Below are 19,820 nucleotides of genomic sequence, written 5' to 3' on the forward strand. Positions count from 1 at the left end.
ACTTGTGAAAAAGATCAGCAAAATCTGATCATTTAAGATGCCACAGAAAGATGGCAGGATTGGGGGGAAATCAGGAAGGAAAACTTTGGTAGGGGGAGAGAAAGAGAAGGTTAAAATATATAACCACAGGCCTATCAATTATTGGGATCAGTTCTGGCAAAATAGTAGCGACAGACCCATGGAATGGAGTGGTTGAAAAATTCAGTTTGAGTTGGAGCAGGGCTGCCATTCAGTGTCCCTCTCTTCCTTCCTCCCTCCCCTTTTCTCTCTCTGTTGTGTGTTTGTGCATATGTTTGTCTTGATAAAGCACTGAACCCTGAAGAACTCTTTCCCATAAATGACTGGGTGACAAAAGGCCACAAAACCCACAAGAACAACACAAACCAGAGCCATTCAGCTTCGCAGTGGTGTCGGAGCCATAGGCCTCCCGTGGAAACTGCAGTTCATGTGTTGAGGAGCACGCCAGCCCTGCTGGCCGGCAGCCCCCAGGGAGCTCCATCACCTGGGCCAACCACCGGACACGAGAGCACACTGTGCGTCATAACGCTGCGTCCAGTAGGTGGGGGGCACGGAGTGCATTTTGTCTTGAGGTATTTTCAGGTCATCAGGATGTCACCCCGGGAGGCAGAGAAATCTGAACAACTGCAGGCCACGACGTATTGAGTACTTCCTCCTGGGAGTTTCTACGGAGCTTCTAAACTTGCCAGGCATGGATGGGAGGAGAGTGGATGTGTAGGAGAAGCCCAAGGGATGCTGGTGTGGGCCGGAGCCATCGGCAGGGGTGGCCATGCCCGTGTGGGGGCAGGAGAGTGAAGGTGGAGGGGGTTACCATCAGGTGGGGACTGGGAGCTAAGGGAGGGCTGAGAACTCAGGCTGTAGTCAGCGAGGCACCGGCCGGCACAGTAAGAAAGATTTACAAGACACGAGGTCAGGTTGGGTGGTCGACTCTCTCATTCAGGTTGTTGGAGAGTGTCCTGAGCACCGCCTAGGCCCGCGTGTGGTTGTCTGCCTGGCTCATTGGCCTGTAAGGGATAAAGTCTTTTCAGGTGAGGCTCACAGGGCTCCTCAGTGATAGCGTAGTCTGCGCTCACTTTTAGGCTGGTCAGTCAGAAGCTTGCCCAAGAGAAGTGAAGACAATTTTTAGGAAGTTTGGTAGAGTGCTAGCCTTGAGCACAAAAGCTCAGGGACAGCGCCCAGACCCTGAGTTCAAGCCCCATAACTGGCAATAATAATAAATAGGATTTGTGATCAACACATTCCCACAAGAGTTACAGCTGCTATTTATGATATTAAAGGGTGGTAGGCAAATGTGAACTTTTCTTTTTTCTGTCTTGCATTTTCACCCCTCCTTTCTCTGATGACCTAATTCAATCCATACACCTGATTCAGAGGCCAACTTGTCTCCCATTGAGTTCAGCCCTCTCTCTATGTAGATGTATGTTCTGGGTCAGGGCCCGTTTCTGTGAGGGAAAGAAACACAGGCAGGTGTGGGGAGGGAGAACAGAAAATACTCTTGAACTACTAGACTTCATGTGCATGAAGCAGAAAAACTTGATAGATGAAGAGCTCTGCCTTCAAGGAACTTACTTAGGCTCGACATGGAGAGTAAGCAAGTTAATTAGCGTGTTAGAAAGTCGTGATGTGCTGTGGAAACAGAGACCACGACAACTTGCATGCATGAGCAGATCAAGGTAAGGTTGAGGCAAGTAGAAGCAGGCATAGGGAGGAGCCAAGAGGAGTTCAGAGGTCACATGCCCTCGTGGGTTACCTAGGTTCTGACATAGCTTTCAACGTCATGATGTTTAATCTCTTTAACCTAAGGAACTTCTCTCCTGAATCTCTAGCGTCGCGCTGTCTTAGGCCAGGTGTTGTGTTTCGTTGCCTTTAGCTGAGAGCCGGTGGTCTGTCTCTAGGAACACAGCTGAGTTTCCAGTAAATTACAGAATGGATGTTGTCAGCCAGTAATCAGTACAGAAAGAATCTTGGGAAATCCTTTTAGAAATAGATGTGGGCTGGGGCGTGGAACTCCTGAGTAAGACAGCACCATTCGCCTACGTGTTAGTGAGCAAGACCATTGCATTCCAAGTTAGAAGCGGAGTTGTTGTTGTTGTTTTCTTTTCTGGCATGGGGTGGAGCTCAGGGGCTCACCCTTGCGTGGAAGGCGCTCTCCTGCATGAACCATGCCCCCCATCCTTTGACTTGTAGTTTGCCTTCCAGATAGCATCTGGGCTAGATTTGAACCACAGTCCTCCTGCAGTCATTTCCCAATAGCTGTAATGACACAGATTCAGCTACCAGGCCTGGGAGTATTTGGTTTGATTTGATTCTGTTTTATTAGTTATTTCGTTGTTTTGGCTTTTGAGACGGACTCTCATCATGTACCTCAGGCCAGCCTGAAGCGCTCCGTCTTCCCGCTTCCTGAATGCATCCATGCTTTTGTTGACAAAGTTTTGCCCAGGCTCTATGTTATTTGCCACTCTCACCAAGGTGACATTTTTTTTTGGGGGGGGGGGGGTCCGGTCATGGGACTTGAACTCTGGGCCTGGGCGCTGTCCCTCAGCTCTTCAGCTCAAGGCTAGCGCTCTACCACTTGAGCCACAGCGCCACTTCCGCCTTTTTTCTTTTTGCTTATGTGGTGCTGAGGAATCGAACCCAGGGCCTCATGCATGCAAGGCAAGTGCTCCATCACTGAGCCACTTTCCCAGCCCCCCAGGGTGACATTTTTAAAAGTTTTTTTTTCTACTGTTTGAACTGTTTTCACTGTGCTAAAGCTCAGACCCATACCTGGCAAGCACTCTACCACTGAGCTATACTCATAGCCCTATTGTTGTTGTTGTTGTTGTTTTGCCAGTTCTGGAACTTGTACTCTGGGCCTGGGCGCTGTCCCTGAGCTTCTTTTGCTCAAGGCTAGCGCTCTACCACTTGAGCCACAGTGCCACTTCCAGCTTTTTTCTATGTATGTGGTACTGAGGAATCGACCCCAGGGCTTCATGCATGCTGTACCACTAAGCCACATTCCCAGCCATGCCCTATTTTTTTTAAAGTAATAATTCCAACTCCTGTGATAATATATTTATTAATAATAGCCATACCCTTATTTTTATTTTACAGATGATGAACGCTCATAGCTTTAGTTACTTAGCCACACACCTGAGAATTGTGAGGCAGGAGACCATGCTGTGGATGTTTCTCTAGGTTCTTGGCTGCCATTTGATGGGCTATCACTCTTCCTTTGCTGCTTCTTCCATCCTAACACAGCCTCTCATGGGTCCTGGTCGGGCCTGGTGACGGATCCTCATAAATGGGACTGGCAGTGGGTCCTCAGACAAAACTTTGGCAGCAACCAAGAAGTTGGTTTGGAAAACAGGAAAGCAACACCCAGGGAGCCTCTGGCTGTGAGGTAGACCGTGAGCACAGGGTCAAGGCAGACGCAGCTGGGGAGGGGAGGCGGGTCCCAAGAGCGACCACAGGGAGGCAAGAGCAAACACTTGCAGATCTCATCGGAGGAGGAGAAACGTCTGCTCTTCCCTTCACCCTAGTTTATGATATGAGAACAAGCGTGCTGTCAGGGAAACTAACAGTGGGAACATTTAAAACAAATAAAAGGAAATACTTCTGCACTCGGCATATAATCAGCCCAGGGACATTTCTGTCGAGGAAGGTCAGAGAGTCAAATGCTGACAAGGAAAAGCAAAGAGAGGTAAATCTGGTTAGTTTCATGACCAATAATAATAGCATAGTAATTATGCCCTTGGTTAGTGCAGTTGGAGCTTTGGGGTATAAAATGATCGTCTCAGAGGATAGAAAAGAATTCTCCGCTCTTACCCCTCACAGAGTGCTGGCTGGACACAGTGGGGAAGCCATTGTTGAAAGACCAGGGGCGGGTTTTATCTGGAAAATCCTGAGCTTCAGGACAAATCGCCCCTTGAAGCCAAGCAAGAAAGAATTTTGCAGTTGGTGAAATGATCAACTCTCCGATGATGGATGTGGTCCAATTTTGCTTTGGACTCAGCGTGTGAATTTCTCTGAACATAATATTGTAGCGATGGGAATGGGCCTGGACACAGAGCGGCTCCCGTGGAAGTGCATGGAAGGCCCCTTAGGAACGATCATCCGCCCTTTTGGAAAGGGCCAGCCCAGTGGTTGGCAGCTTGTGGCTTGGTCCCTGGGCGTTCGGTGCGCTGCCTGGGCACTTGACTTCTGTGAAACGCTGGTTCCTTAGCTGTCTCAAAGGGCTTTCAAGACAGTGTTGAACTGGGTGTCAAGTAGAGAGTACCAGGAGGACAAAGCTCCTTTGTAGCCACTTTGTAATGAACTTCAAAGAACACAGACTGAGGGCACAGCTTCCCTGGGGCCTCCTTATATGGTACATGTGAGTTAGATCAGATTGCTTCCAAACTGTAGGGTGTTAGGAAAGTATTTGGTCTTTGCCTGCCTTTAAAACATGGCTTCCTTTACTACATAAAACGCAGGTAATGTGAGAAGAATTATTAACCCCAGGGAGCAGGTCATCTCCGCACACCCATTGTTTCCCTCACATCTCAGCCTCGGGCACGGAGCTGTCTTCAACCTCTGACTCCATGATGGTGGAGTTTTGGGATCCAAAGTTCTTATTTGGCAACGGGAGGAAATGCAAGTATAACTGTAGTTTCTCATGATAATTAAACAAAACACACTGTGTGGGTAACTCCCATTGCACCTGGCACAGACGCTAGAAAGTTAATGTTTCTTCTCTCTGCGTGTGTGTGTGTCAGACAGTGGTATGGTTTCCAGGAGAGGAGGAAGAAGTAATTTTTCCTCCCAAAGAGTATTAGCAGGAAAGCTGGATTTTCAGATATTAGATGAAAGATATTGGAGGAGAACTTTGTTTCAGATATTGAATGTAGCCTGCATTGGCCTAGATGCCATAAGGGCAGTTTATATTTGGAGAGGAAAGAGGTCTAGTCCCGATGCTGGTGGAGGACTCAGCCCTGTCCTGTCACCACCAGCTTTCCCAGGGGCCCAGGGTAAGCGCTCACAGTGCTCTCTGCATCCTTCCCTATGTTAGGATGCAGCAAGTATGTTCAGAGAAATGGACATCTGAGCGGGGTGTAGAAGATGCATGTGCAGGGCCTTTCCGGGTAGGACGCCGTAGCTGACAGGCTGCGGGGCTCAGTTGCTTAACATGTTAAATGCTCATTTCTGACTTGCACTTTGGGTCAGTGTATAGTTGGCAGGGGTCCAGGCTAAGAGCTCATCTTCTGTCTTGTACTTGGCTACCGCCTCTCTCAGAGAAAAAACCCCAGAGATCCTAGAGCCGACATTGGCAAACGCTTCCTACAAAGGGGCAGGTTGTAAATATTTTCAGGTTTGCAGGCCATGTGGTTTCCGTCACAGTTACTCAGCTCTGCTTTTGTAGCGGGAAGCAGCCACAGACAATGCGCCCATGCACCAGTGCGGCTGCGGCCTAGTGAAACTTTATAACAATTGCCAATGGGTGGGTTTTGGCCTGTAGCCCGCAGCATGCCCGCTCTTAATTAAATTATATGACCCCGGAGTGATACTTCTACTTCACTCTATGTGAAATGACTCAGCGGCGATCTCGCCCAACCTTAAGGTATTACATACACACTAGCCTGTCCTCTCCTGGAGAATGCATTCGCACGCGAACTCCTCCTCCTCCTCCCCCAATAATGAGGAAATAACTGAGCAGTTATTTTAACGAATCCACGATGCATGGTTGGATACTGGCCTTATAAAGTTTCTCTCGTCCCTTAGGTGTTCCCTTTCACTGAGTGAAGCACTTTACAAGGTGACAGTGTTCATTCGCTAATTAAAAGGCAGTGGAAGTGACGGGCCAATCAGAGAAGACGCCTCGGTGGCCTGGTCTAGGTGTGTAGAGTTGGTCACCAGTGGCACCTTTGGGAATCCCGAATGAGTCAGCCTGAGCTGGGAGCCAGGCATCGGGTGACATTCCAGTACAGTGAATTCCCTGGGGGAGGGAATCTTCTCACATGCCGGATGTCTGCGATGTTTGCTTCACTGGAAGTGTAGCCTGCACACACGGAGCAGGAAGTTTTCAAGTGATCTTGTTATAATTGGAGTCGATCTTACAGCTGATTTAATGAAGAAGGATAGAGGTCAATTTGGTATTTGGTTTGTTACCAACCCTTATCCTCCAACTCAAAACCAGCCCACATCTTATCTATACAGGTACTCTGCTACCTCCACGCCCAGCATGGTCCTTGTGGAAGGTCAGATGGTTCTTTACCTTTGGTCAGTGTTCAATCTGGTTTTACTGGTGTGACTCTAGAAGCAAAACTTTAATACTTCATTTATTGTCTACACAGTTCAACTCATTAATATTTCTGACCTTTCTCTAGAATTTGACTAGACATGGAAAGATATACATCCAGATAGATTTGTCAGTTACAATAAAGACCCTAGGGTTTTCTTGTATAGGTAGTGGGATCTCTATGAATGGAAATATCCATGTTAAGAAGATCATTTATCCATGTTTCTAGGACTGGCTTAATAATTAATAATAACAGGTGTTCTGTAAGAGGCACTATTTGTAGCCTTTCAAATATACTTAATTGTCACACTGCATTATGAAGTGGTAGGTGTTATTATCTGAATATGGTTTGTCCATTCTGCATTTTGTGGTTGTAGTTACTTGCCATCATAACGGTATCGGGCAGGGAATGAAGGGGTGTAGGGGCTACAGGAATCCTGCCCCCATGAGGAGATTCATGTCCCCGAAGGAATGGCGTAGCTGCTTTGGGAGAAGATGGTTGCAGTGTGTGGTCCCATCGGCTCCCTCTCTTTGCATAATTGTCCTTCCCCTCCCACTTTTCCATCCTGCGTGGAGAAGCGAAGGGTAGGACTGTAACTAGAGACAAGCCAATGTGACTCTCCACACTTGTATTTCTTGCCTCCAATTTTCTTTATAACGTACACAGTAGGAGGTGTTGGTTGTGTTGTGTTGGGATGCGACGATGTTTGCAACAGTGGAGCAAGTCGGTAGCAGGTCATGAAACCTACTTTGCAGACGAGGAACGTGAGACACAGTGAAGGTAACAGAGCTAGGATTTGATCCCAGGCATTTTGTCCTACAGCCTGGTAGCCAGAGCTGTGACAGTAAATGCCAGAGGAAGGGCGGAGATATATAGGATCTCGCAGAAACCCATCCATGCAACTGAAGGAAATCTATTCTCTTTATGTCGTTATCTAAATCGACCCAAGTTCACCAAACACAGGCAACATCATTTTACCATGACAGTGGGGATACAAGATAAACGACAATTCTCTTTCCTTTTGCAATCGGCATAGAGATCTTATATTGTTGGTGCTGTGGTCCTTGGATAAAGGCAGTGTGAAAGCAAAGAGAGTCGCACACACACAAAAGCTTCAGTTTGCTGTCAATAAGGAATCTATGGATTAAGGCACAATTTCCATGTCTTTTCCTTTTCACCCAAGGCTCCCACTTGGTTTTCCTACTTCAGACTTTCTTGGGAATTCTTGGCTGTAGCTGAATTCCCACACGCGGCCGTCTTGACTTGCAAAGAAGATTAATGTAACACAGCCGTCAGAGGCTGTGTTCCCAGCCCAGAGCTCGATCTTGCCATAGAAGGAGGACATCCATCTCTTGCAAGTCATGAGCCCCGACTTGCTGGCAACCGAAAACTAGTCCTAGTGGAGCTCAAGTTAATTTGGCTAATTCTTTCACCACTTGTCAAACGAAAGCATTGTTTGCTTTTGTGTAGGTAACAAAACAAGCTGTTTTCCTCTGCCATTTCTCCAGTGAGTAGTACAGGCACTTGTGGCGAACACACATTACTGCTAACTGTTATGATGTTTGCTGTCAAATTCATTTATTTATACAACTGCTGTAAAAAGCCTGAGGCCCATGAGCAGCCATGAAAGATTTCAGAGTCATGGTGTGGGGTCATGAGAGGGAGGAAAAAAAAGTCTCCACTGGTTATGAGAAAGGAACTGACACAGGAAATGGTCACATATGGCGCAGATTTATTGCGTCCGGGCCTTCCCATTCAAATCTCATTATAGCCACAGCTCAGAGCAGGCGGCGGCCCAGTCACATTTATTTCAGTTTTGGCATCCAGCAGCACTGACTGCTGCTGCTTCAGAACCAAGGCCGAAGAGGTGATAAGTTTATCATTCTGGGGAAAGACCGAGCCAGGAATCCTATTTGTAAAAAATGCTGCTGGCCGTCCTGCCTTTCAGCTAATCCAAGAACATCGCTTTGTTTAACGCAGGCAGGCAAGATGGTGGCAGAAGAGAAACAGGAGGTGGGAGATGGGGGAATAGGGTGGAGGGTGTTGTAGAAGGAATAAAGGGAAGAGACCAGAATAGAAGCGAGGGGAAACTGTGCTGGCTATGCGGCATTAAGGCTTCGTTAGCGGAGAGAAACAGAGGCCTCTCATGAGAGACCCATCTGGGTGTTGCATGCAGATGCATATATGTATGCATACCTGTATTTCTTTGGCATATTTTCTCTATTTCCTAAGAGCCCCGATTCTCCTGTCCACTTTTTAGCACTTTTTAAAATCTGTAACTTGGCTCATTCAACACCTTTCATACGAATATGTATAATGCTTACAAGCACTGTTTCAGGCGGCATAGTAAAATGCTTTTTTGGGGGGGGGCGGGGTCCAGTTGTGGGGCCTGAACCCTGGGCCTGGGCGCTGTCCCTCAGCTCTTCAGCTCAAGGCTAGCGCTCTACCACTTGAGCCACAGCGCCACATTCAGCTTTTTTCTTTTTGCTTATGTGGTGCTGAGGAATCGAACCCAGGGCCTCATGCATGCAAGGCAAGTGCTCTACCACTGAGCCACCTTCCCAGCCCCTTAAAATGCTTTTTTTGAGATGAGGCAGAATAGGGAGAGGTAAAATGTAGTGTTTTAAAAAAAATTTTTTTTAAGTATTCCAGTCTTGGTTATCCAGAATGTTAGCAGCTAATGTTTATCACTACACATTTGTCCTGTGTTCTGTACACATGTCTCATTTAACCATCTCCATCTGCCTGTGAGTCTAGTACAGTTCTTAATCCCCTTGAGAATTGAGGAAACACACACACACACACACACACACACACACACACACACACACACACACACAAAGAAGAGGGCGGTAGAGAGAGAGGGAGAGAGAGACAGAGACAGAGAGAGACAGAGAGAGAGAGGAGAGATGCTTGCCTTTGATTTTGCAGTTGGAGAGTGGCCACAGCAAGATGTAATGCAAATTTCTCCAAGACTAAACCTGGTCTCTTCATTCACTGAGCTGTGTTTCCTGAGCTTTCATTGGCTGGGGCTGTCTCCAATGTGGTGTTGAAGGACTCAGATTTACAACTGGGGCCCAGAACCCACTGATGTGTGTAGGTGAAATCGTATCACAACAGTTTCACCATGTAAACACTTCCTAAGCCACTTATTTCAAGTAGTCTACAGGTGATGCTGTTTCAGGTTAAGCAAAAACATAAAATAGTCCAGATGTGTTGTCCAAATCCATCAGTAAAATCAGGTGGTTCTGCTTTTAAAAACGAAACCATGAAAATAGCTGATTCTCAAGAAAGATTTCTTGGCTACACAGGTCACCTTCTAGGAGCGTTCCCACTTCCCTTGTTATTCCAACACACGTTTATCATTATTTTACCCACTATTGTACCTTTCTTAAAATACCAGAAGTATTCTGAATCACCCACCCAGAGAAGCTAGTGGAGACAGAAGACCTTACAGACACCCCTTGATGCATGCGTTGGCTGGTTTTATGTGGTTTTCTACGTCTTTCAGATTCATTTGGCCATGTGTCCTCCCTGGAAGCCAGAGGCAAGTTGGAGAACTGGGGTGGGATTTCTCATGGAACTGGACGGATGTCAGGATCCGTAGTTCTGAACGCCGCCAGCCTTTTCACACCTGCAGCTGTGGTTACATTTGCTACCAAGCAGCTCTCAGCTGCTGTGCGCTTTCTTCAGCTCTTTGACCTCTCTCCACACGTGGACCTCTCATGGTCCTCAAGCACTGGAAAGCAAGTTGTCAGCTAGGAACTAAGTATTAGAGTAGCCTTCCTCATCCAGTGGTGTTAGCTCTTGTCTCTAATCCTAGCTACTCAGAAGGTTGAGATCTGAGGATCACAGTTGGAAGGCAACTTTCTGCCCGGGGCAGCAATGTCCATGAGAATCTTATCCCCAATTATCACCATAAAGCCAGAAGTGGCACTGTGGCTCAAGTGGTAGAGCGCCAGCCTTGAGCATAAAAGCTCAGGGTCAGGGCTTGATTGTAGCCCCAGAACTAGCATAAACAAACATTAAAAAAAAGAGAAAGAATAATGTCAGAAACGATTGCTACTATCTAACGCCAATCAGAAATGCATTCAGTTTTAATGCAAGAACTTCAGTTGCACGATTATATGTTGAATTTTTCAACAGCATGAACATGGGTTTTGCATATTGCTTATACTAATCACATATGATGACACCACAGTTATACTTAGATTATTAACATTAATAACTCTGTGACAAAATATCTGAGCCAAAGTATATTTCTCTTTTATAATCGTTAGAAGAACGGTGTTATGGTTGCTTAATAGACGTGAAAATCCTTGTGATTCTAGACTTCGCATTAGCAATGTTTCAGTGTCTGAGAGGGCCACCTACAGTGCTGGACATACAATGCCAGCCTCTAAGGCAGGAGGACTCTGGTTCAAGGTCAGCCTGGGCAAAGCCAGGGAGACCCTGTCTGAACAGCAAAAGGCAAATAAAGCAGCAAAGGGGATGGCTCAAGTGGTAGAGCGTTTGAGTGTAGAGTTTAAGGCCCCGAGTTCAATTCCCAGTACACCAAAACCATCACAGAAAACACAGTTTAGTGGAGTTGTGTTTCCTGTCATCAGCATTAAAGCTCTAATGCATAAGCACCACTCCCAAATTACTTTCACACCACAAAAATAAACCATGCTCATTTCTTCTGAAGATTTCCAAGGTTAATCTTTGGCTAATATTCCTCCTGTTTGGCAACGCAGATTGTTTTTCACTGTTACTTGTGACACAGCCTGAACATGTTTTCCAGCAGAACTCTTTTGGAGATTTCTAATGATTCTTTTGTGGTTTTGAGTACAGCTTTTAGATTTTGGAGTGTCATTCCCCACACAGCCTGAGAATGTGAAAAAAACATACCTGGGGAGAAATCTGGCCTTTCTTCACATTATTTGATCTGTGGTCATTTATATTTGTTCAAGTAGAAATAATGAGGTATAAATGTTACTTGACAGAAAAGAATTTCGAATTGGCTCTTTTTATTTCTTGAAAAGAAAAGGATATTATCTATTTTGTTTTTGTCCAAAACATTCTATACTTTAGTGCGGACCATGAATTGTAAAACTTATCACAAAAACTGGCTAAAAAAGTTCTTGAGGAAAATGGTAGTATTAACCTCCAGGAAAAAAAAATCATTAATGTTGATGCATTCCATTCAATTTTAAACATGTAAATTTTTGCCCAAAATGGGGAGATGGGGGGATTCTACATGCCTTTGAGTCACAACATTTATTTTTAAAAACTTCTTTTTTCTTTCCTTCTGATCCATTTTTCTAAATAAAAGATAGGACTTGTTTCTTTCTTTTAATTTGTTTTTCCTCTTAGCAAAGACGACCCCTTTGGCATATTTTCTTTCTAATCGTGAAATGAGGTGGAAAATCCTCATTTCACAACAGGAAGGACAAATATTGACACAAAGTTAATATTTGTTGGAGCCCTGGAAGTGACTTGTGTACACACACACACACACACACACACACACACACACACACACACACACACACACACACACAAACACACACCCCTCCTCTCCTGGGGTTTAAGTCCATGGGAAATGTAGGCCATGATATTTTCGGAAGGTAAAACAGACACAAAACCAGTGCTCCTGCTCACTCAAATGCAACCTCTGTAATCCAATTCCCCCCACTTAGGGAGGAGCCTCTGGATTTGCTCACCCTCTTGTCTATCTAGAGTGCAATAGCATCCACTAAGCCAGCGTGCGGCGGTCACTCAGCATTCATTAAGTGCTGTCCACTCTTGCCTTTTTGAGATGAATGCCCCGGGGTGACCGCATGGCTCCCAACAAGCCCTCTCACTATCTATTCACATTGATTATCAAAGTCATCTGTGGCCAGACCATGCCTTTCCTCCTCCTCCTCTCAGCCCCTCTTACAAGCACCCCTGCCTGGATTTTCATGAGGAAATAATCAGATTAGGCCTTTCACGGTGAGTTCATATGGAGTTCCCTTTCTCCAGTGTGCTGCTAACTGAATAAACGTGTTTAGTGGTAAATTGTAAATGACATTATGATTACCAAAGCCAGCATGGGTTTCATTTAAAAGTGATCAGAATTTGGACCACAAAAATCGTGGCTGGCAGATTAGGCCATTTGGCGAAGTGGGAAGAGAAGAGACAAAAACAGGTCAGAAAGATAATCATTACTCAAAAGTAAACCTTATTCTACTGAGAGAAGTAGACGAGAAAGCAAGCTTCGGGAGGAAAAAGGAAGGGGGAGTATGCAGGAGGCAGTCTCGTTCTCGACCGCCATTGTGGCTGCTGTCAGCTGGGCCTGGGGATTGAAGGGCGCTGTGTGCAGAGCTCTTTCCTGAGGAGTCAGCCTGTGCTCTCTGCCCTAAGGAAGAACTACGCCCACTTAGCGCCCACTTAGCAACCACGGGACCCCCAGGGCTGATTAACCCCAGAGATGCTGTGGGAAAATGATAGAGAGACTGACTAACCCATCTCTTAATCACTGCAGAATTCTGGTGAAATTAAGACAGAACTTCTAACTTATGAAGACCAGCTAGAAAACTTAATGACCACATATAACGTGAAAAACTAAATACGTGATTTGACGATAAAGGAAAAATCTTCCCTTCCTCACAATAGCACTTAGCACATCCGAATCTCACATCCACATAGAGCCACAAAGGGACATGTCCAGATAGCATTGCACTTTGCTAGAGACACAGGGAACTTTTTAAAAAAGTATTTCTTTTCCTTTCTTCTCTTCTTCTTACTGCTAAATAATGGTACCTAGTCAAAATGACTGAGTGTCAGTTTTTCTGTCTTTAAGCTATAAATAATTAAACCCACCATGCAGATGGTTTAAGTGAATGTAGATATAGAAGGAAGGAAAGAAATAATGAATTACCTGACTTATGTAACACCTCTCTATATCACCTTTATAATAACAATAAAGATATAAATATTTGAAAAGGAAAGAATGTAAGAAGGAAGAAATGAAGGAAGGGTAAAGGAAGAACAGGAAGGAAGGGAAGAAAAAAGAGAAGGGGGAGAGAGAGGAAGAGAAGAATGAAAAAAAAGGAAGGAAGGAAAAAAAAGAAAAAGAAAGGGAAAGAAGGAAGGGAAAATGCAAAGAGTGAAGGAAGAAAGGAAGGGAGGGAAAGATGGAGGCAGGAAGGGAGAAAGGAAAGAGGGCGAAAAGGAAGGGAAGATCACTTCTCTTATGTTGAAGTCAAGACTTCTATTTCTTATTCCACTCTGTTCCCCTTCCTGGAACACTCCTGTTACTCTATGGACTTCCCTTCAGATATTTCTGTACGTGAGGCTCCCCTAAGCAAATGTGTGTGGGGGGTAGATATATTTATGCACAACCTTGAATTAACCCACCCATCCTTTGTTCTTGGCATCTTACTAGGTGTGTTATCAGTCTGCTCACCCATTATTCCCAACACAAACAGATGTAGTGTGAAGATCTTAGGGTCTCCTTTTACAGAAATGCCTTTGAAGGATCCTAAATTGTTAGGAGTCCTAACAACATGTTTTTGTGCATCTATGTTTTGCTAAAACAATTAACCTTTAAAAATCAACCATATGTACTAAAAGCTAGGTAATGAAGAATTATACAAATTACATAAGTATATAATTGACTCTGGATGAGTTGCTTCAGCCAAGGGGAACTTGTGTTGGATATATGTTTGATGTGGGCTTTGTGGGTTGTGACTTCGGTGGTTCACGATCGTTTCTCTGTAAAATCACTTCTAGACATATTTGCCGCCCTTCGAGTCTGTCCACGGAGGGGACATCCTCATCTCACTGTGACATCAACACAATGAGGAGACAGATGGAGTAGATGGAGAGTTGGAAGTGACAGCAGTCTAAATGCTGTGACAGTTCACTCAAATATTACAGCTCAGACATAAGAAAAACTTTCCAACAAATTATTCACATTTAATCATGATTCTAAACATTTGTACAATTCAGAAATGGGCTCTGAAGCTGAATGAAGCTCTTTAAAACTGTCAGGGCTGGAAAGCAAACAGTAATCAACGAGGCTGAAGGGAAGGTAGAATGATCTCAGACCTTTGTAGAAAATATCACAACTACTTCACAATTCACAGTCCTAATTTTGAGGTAATAGTTTTATGCCTACTTATGTAATGGCTCCTTCACATTGATGAACTCTAAATTCAAGCATGTCTATGCTCACCTCTCTTCCGAGTGTTTGTGGACCATTAACTGGGGAACATTCCATCCATTCAGCCTCTGTCCTGGCCCCCAAGCCTACACCCCCATCCTCGTTTTGGCTTCCAGTTATTCACCTTGCTCCCTTACCTGTTCCAGAACTGCTGACCTGGCCCTCACACACACGTGGGTCTCCTTTCAGCTCCATGAGAGACGAGAGTCAGCCTCTCCAGTTCCGTCTGCTTTGTTGTTCCTTAGACTCACAAGGAGCTTACTCTCTTAGCTGCCCACTCCCTCTGCCATCAGACTTTCCCTTCTTTTTAAGTTCTCTTATCTTTACCTTGTGTAAGATGACTTTCCTTTGCTATCCCAGTTCCCTCATAGAAACTCTGCATTATAGTAGGCATGCTTTCGTTGTCTTCATAATTCTGTCTTGTCTTGCATTGTCGGATTGCTTTCCTAGGATAACAAGAAAAGCTATTCTTTCTTCAACCCACATTAAGCATTTCTTTTATTCAGAATGTTTTTACTATCAAAATGCAGACATTTCTGCTAGCAGTAGACTTGCACCTCAAGAGATGATGCTGCTATAGGTGGCTTGTCTTGTTTCAAGTTCCTGTATTAAAGGAAGATTTCCTACTTAATCATAATGTATGTAACACTCAAGGTTCCCTCCACAGGTTCTCTCTCCCTTATAAAGAGGTGGAGGATCACATCTCCATCATCATTTCTATACTATTGTCAAAGAAACTAGACTTTGGAGAGGTACACAGCTAGACAAAATTTATTTTTCATAAGCTTTCCCAGCCTTAAAATGATTTGCTATTTTTTCCCACCAATGATTTATTTAAAGTAGCAAATCTCTGTGACCTTTGTAGTATAGAAATAAGTCCTGTTAGCAAAAAGACAGTCCTGGCCAGCTCTCACAGGCTGACGTTGTTGCTGTGTGTGTGTGTGTGTGTGTGTGTGTGATTAAGATACTGTACAGAGAGGTTATAGTTAAATGAGTTAAATGAGTCCATTTCCTATCAAGCATTGTTACACCCTCCGTTATTTTTCCCTTACCATCCCTTTCCTCCCCAACTCCTCCCTCCCCTCTCCTTTCCCCCTTCCCACCCCCCCCACAAGGTTGTAAAGTTTGTTTTCAACATACTGTCTTGTACATCTCATTGTTACAATGGGTCGTCCTGTATCCTTATTTCAGCATTTTGTTATTTCCCTTCCCCTCCCCAAATTAGAAAAATATTTATACAAGATGCAGGGCACAGGAATCAAATACAGTGACAACAAGGGTTATACTATGGGGGAAGAACATACAAAGAAACAAAAAAATCACATAGTATATTATAAGTGAATTAAAAAGAACAGAAACAAAGATTTTTTATTGAAATATATTTCCTTAATTCAATACATGTTTACAATGTGTGATAATCGAATCAAGGTACTAAGCATTTCCATGTCTTTAAACATGAATCTTTTTTTATATGTTGGGAATTTTAGACTCTTTTTCTAGTCATTTCGAAATACACTGTATTTAGTCAGTACTCTACTATAATAAAGAAAAACTCCACATTTTGTTATAGATTACTTTTACACAACATTATTCATAGAAACTTTATAGGGTATATGATTTCACATTACAGAGCTCTTTGGTGGAGAAAAATGGGGGAGAATGATAAAAAAGGAGACATTGATCCTAACTTGACTTCTGGAATTGGAACTACTTTGTATAACTACTTAATAGAAGTAAATTTAAAGCCAATAAAACATGAAGCATTTAGGATAAATACTTAAGAAAAAATATTACTGCTGAAATAAATAATTGTAGCAGGGAATTAGATAAAATATACATGGCTATGTAATAAATTAATAAGCTTGAAGGCTTGAAGAAACAAAAAGCTCAAAAATTGGAAAATAAAAGTTTTTTGGGCTGGGTGTTGGTGGCTCATGCCTGTAATCCTAGCTACTTAGGAGGCTGAGATCTGAGGTTCACAGTTTGAAGCCAGCCCAGGCAGAAAAGTCCATGAGACTCTTATCTCCAATTAACCACCAGAAAGCCAGAAGTGGTGCTAAGGCTCAAAGTGGTAGAGCACTAGACTTGAGCAAAAGAGCTCAGGGACTGCACTCAGGCCCTGAGTTCAAGCACCGTGACTGACAAAAAACAACAACAATAGAATAACCAACAATAAAACAAAGAGTTCTCTTGTCAAGAATGTTTAATTAAGGAAATAATTTAAATGTCTTTATACTTGTGTAAGGTCAAATGAGTGTCTCATTAGAGAAAAAGAGGATGAAAATATCTTTGTGAAAATAAATGATCTCTCTTGACATCTCAATTCACATTCATATTCTGGTCCCAATATGGCTTTAAATTTTTTTTACTGTGAAAATACCATACAGAGGGGTTACAATTACATGGGTAAAGTAATGAGTACATTTCTTATCAAGCATTGTTGCCTCCTCCTTTGTTTCCCCTTCCCATCCCTGTCCTCCCATCCTCCCCCCCCCCCCAGCTAGAGTTGTACTTATTATTTTTGTTATTATTTTGTTATATATGTATGCATGCAATTGCTTGATTTCTTTATTTCTTTATTGGGGCTGGTCCTGGGGCTTGAACTCAGGGCTTGGGCACTGTCTCTCAGCTCCACTTCAGGCTTTTTCTGTGATTAACTGGAGATAAGAGTCTCGGACTTTTCTGCTCAGGCTGACTCTCAGTCTCCTCAGATCTCAGCCTCCTAAGCAGCTAAAACTACAGGCGCGAGCCACCGGCGCCTGGCTTAAAATGGCTATTATTTAGTGCACGCAGCTTTTTCTGTTTTGCGTGAGATTCTTTTGCACTGTCAGTGTTGGGGACATTTGGATGTTCAATGCATATTTCCCACGACAGAGGATGACCCGGGAACTGCAAGTTGTCTTTAAGATGTGTCGCTTGTTTATTTTCTGTTATTTTACAGGCGTATTTAGAGAAGAACAGAAATGCACTTCCCCATGGCCAATGCAGAGCTTCGTCTGCAGTGAGGCTGACCACGTGGTCCTGGGTCTCACCAGTGCTCACGTCACTTGGGCAAACAGGAAGTTATATCCTGTCGTCTCTGTGACTAACGGTTTTGTTGACACATTTAGTAGTGCCCAGGCCAGTCCTGGCTGCTCTACCTCTAGCTCCGTGTCTACTTTCTATTCCATTTTACCCACCAGGCAAATCACCAAAGTCTGCTTTGTGGATCAGACTCCTCACACATTGCAGGTTTTTCTGTTGGGGAGCAGAAATTCCTCCAAACTTCTCTTGGCTCTATTCTACCATGAGCTGCAGAGCCCCTACGTTTTCTTAAGGGGAAGTCTCGTGCCGCCTGTTGTTGTACACTCAGTTTCCTCATTGCTAGAGGAGCCGGCGGGCGCTAACTATTTCAGCATCACGGACAACCTCTTATATGTCGTCCTGCAAGGAGAGGAGCCCATTGAAATACGCACCAGTGTTTCCATCCATCTGGCCTTTACTGTGATAATTGCATCTCCAGAGAAAGGCTGGGAAATGATCTTGTTGGAAAGACTGGCTGATTTCCTACAGATCAACACAAGTCAAGTCAGACTCACCCACGAGAAGTCTGGCAATGAGGAGACCTTAAAAACCATTGCTGACAGTAGAGCAAAAAGAAAGCATACTTGCCCAACTGTGACTTGTGCCAGTTATTCTAGAAGCATCAGTCTGCGTCAACCACTTGCGGTGGAAATGAGCTCGTACATGGTCTTTCCAGCGACCTCGTTGGAAACTATCTCCAAGGTGATTGTCGTGGAAATTGGTGATCCCCCGGCAGTAAGGAGCACTGGAGAGACTCCATCTTTGCCAAGTAGCAAGCTACAGAGTTTGGCTGGCCTGCTCATCACCGCTCAGCAGACTGGGCAGCTGGAGGCCATTCTCAAGGTGACTGTAGGGGCCTTACTGGTGACTCAGCCAGCAGCAGACCTGAGCTGTGGGTAAGTAGTGATCACAGCACCCAGGGAGGGCTGAGTTCTTCGGTCCATGTTGATATAGCTACCCACATGGAACCACAGAGCCCTTCTGCTTTTTTAGGTAGAAATAAAAAACCCCAAGAGCAACTTAAAGATTTAAATGATCTGTTTTCAATTTCATTATTAAATTTGAATTCTTCATGATTATGCTATTTCCCACAGGTTAGAGTGAAAAGCATATAGGAAGAGATTTTTTTTCCCTTAAGTAACTTGCTTTTATAACCCATTCACTCTTGTAATGAGTTAAGCAATGTGCTAGATTGTTGCGAAGGTTAAAAACAAAGATGTCTGCGGTTGCTATAGCTCTCTTATTTGAGGGTAGTGCTAATCAGCAGTGAATTTGGTGTGATATACACAGTGATATTCAGTGTGGAGTAATTACTGACACACAGCTACCACCAAAAGATGTGGGATTGACTATGATTCAAATAAAAGCCAGGTCTAAAGGAGACACCCTGCCACTTGGAAGAATATCCAGCTAGTACCTTTGTTGCCTTGTTATGCAAAGAACCATCTTTCTGAGTGCAGCCTCAGAGTTTTTCTAGTGAATTTTGAGTTTGCAATGGAAATAGCTGTTCTCCTTTCTCTTAACACACCCTGATACGCAAAGAAGATGGAAAGGAAACTCCCAACAACTTGTTTGGGTTCTGGTTTAGTTGAAGGTCTTCAGAAATTCTTAGCTTAGAACTAACCAGTATGTCTAGTTCCTGATGTTTCATAAACTACTGAATCTCAGATGATTTCTTTTAAATCTAGCTACCAAACTTTTACCTTATTAGTATATTATTATCTTATACATGGAGATGTGAGAACCAGGAATTTGAAAACTTTTGTAGCAGCTCCTATTAGCTTCTTAGCATATGTTTATATTGTTTTGTTTCCTTTAGCCTAATTTCATTTAGGTCACTGTTTTATTGTACATTTATTCCACTAGAGAGAAAAACATTCAGCTCACTGCATAATTTTATTCAGATTTATAGTACTGAGCCATTCTAATAGGTGACCATTACAAAATGATTGATTTATATATTACCTACATAAAAAGACAGTGAATACTTACACTAGAAGGAGAGAAAAGTCAATGTGTAGGAAACAATCGAGATACATTGGAAGGAAAATCCGGAGTAGAGCGGTGGGAAGTTGGGTAGCTGGCCCACGTGGGAGGGGCCTGCTGCTCCATGATCATGAAGGACTGACAGCTCGGGGGAGGAGGGCACCGTCTCCTCCCAGCCGCAGGACTCACTGCTGGTCCAGGTATTTCTGCTTCATAAAAAACTGCCGAATGTGTATATTATGGTATTGATTTCCTGTTGCAATGTGTTATATTCTCTCTCTCTTTCTCTCTCTCTCTCCTATTAT

General features: G+C 43.9%; 1 protein-coding gene across 1 annotated transcript in view; it reads left to right on the forward strand.

The window, feature by feature from the left end:
* The window catches only part of Pkhd1 (PKHD1 ciliary IPT domain containing fibrocystin/polyductin), a 288,492-nt gene that overhangs the window by 242,589 nt on the left and 26,083 nt on the right, over positions 1-19,820 (forward strand). Inside the window, 1 exon segment of the mRNA XM_042672035.1 lies at positions 17,408-18,425. Within this exon segment, the coding sequence (XP_042527969.1) occupies positions 17,408-18,425 (1,018 nt within the window).

Source organism: Dipodomys spectabilis, unplaced genomic scaffold, assembly GCF_019054845.1.
Source record: "Dipodomys spectabilis isolate Male_0828 unplaced genomic scaffold, ASM1905484v1 ptg000669l, whole genome shotgun sequence".
NCBI classification, from domain to species: Eukaryota; Metazoa; Chordata; class Mammalia; order Rodentia; family Heteromyidae; genus Dipodomys; species Dipodomys spectabilis.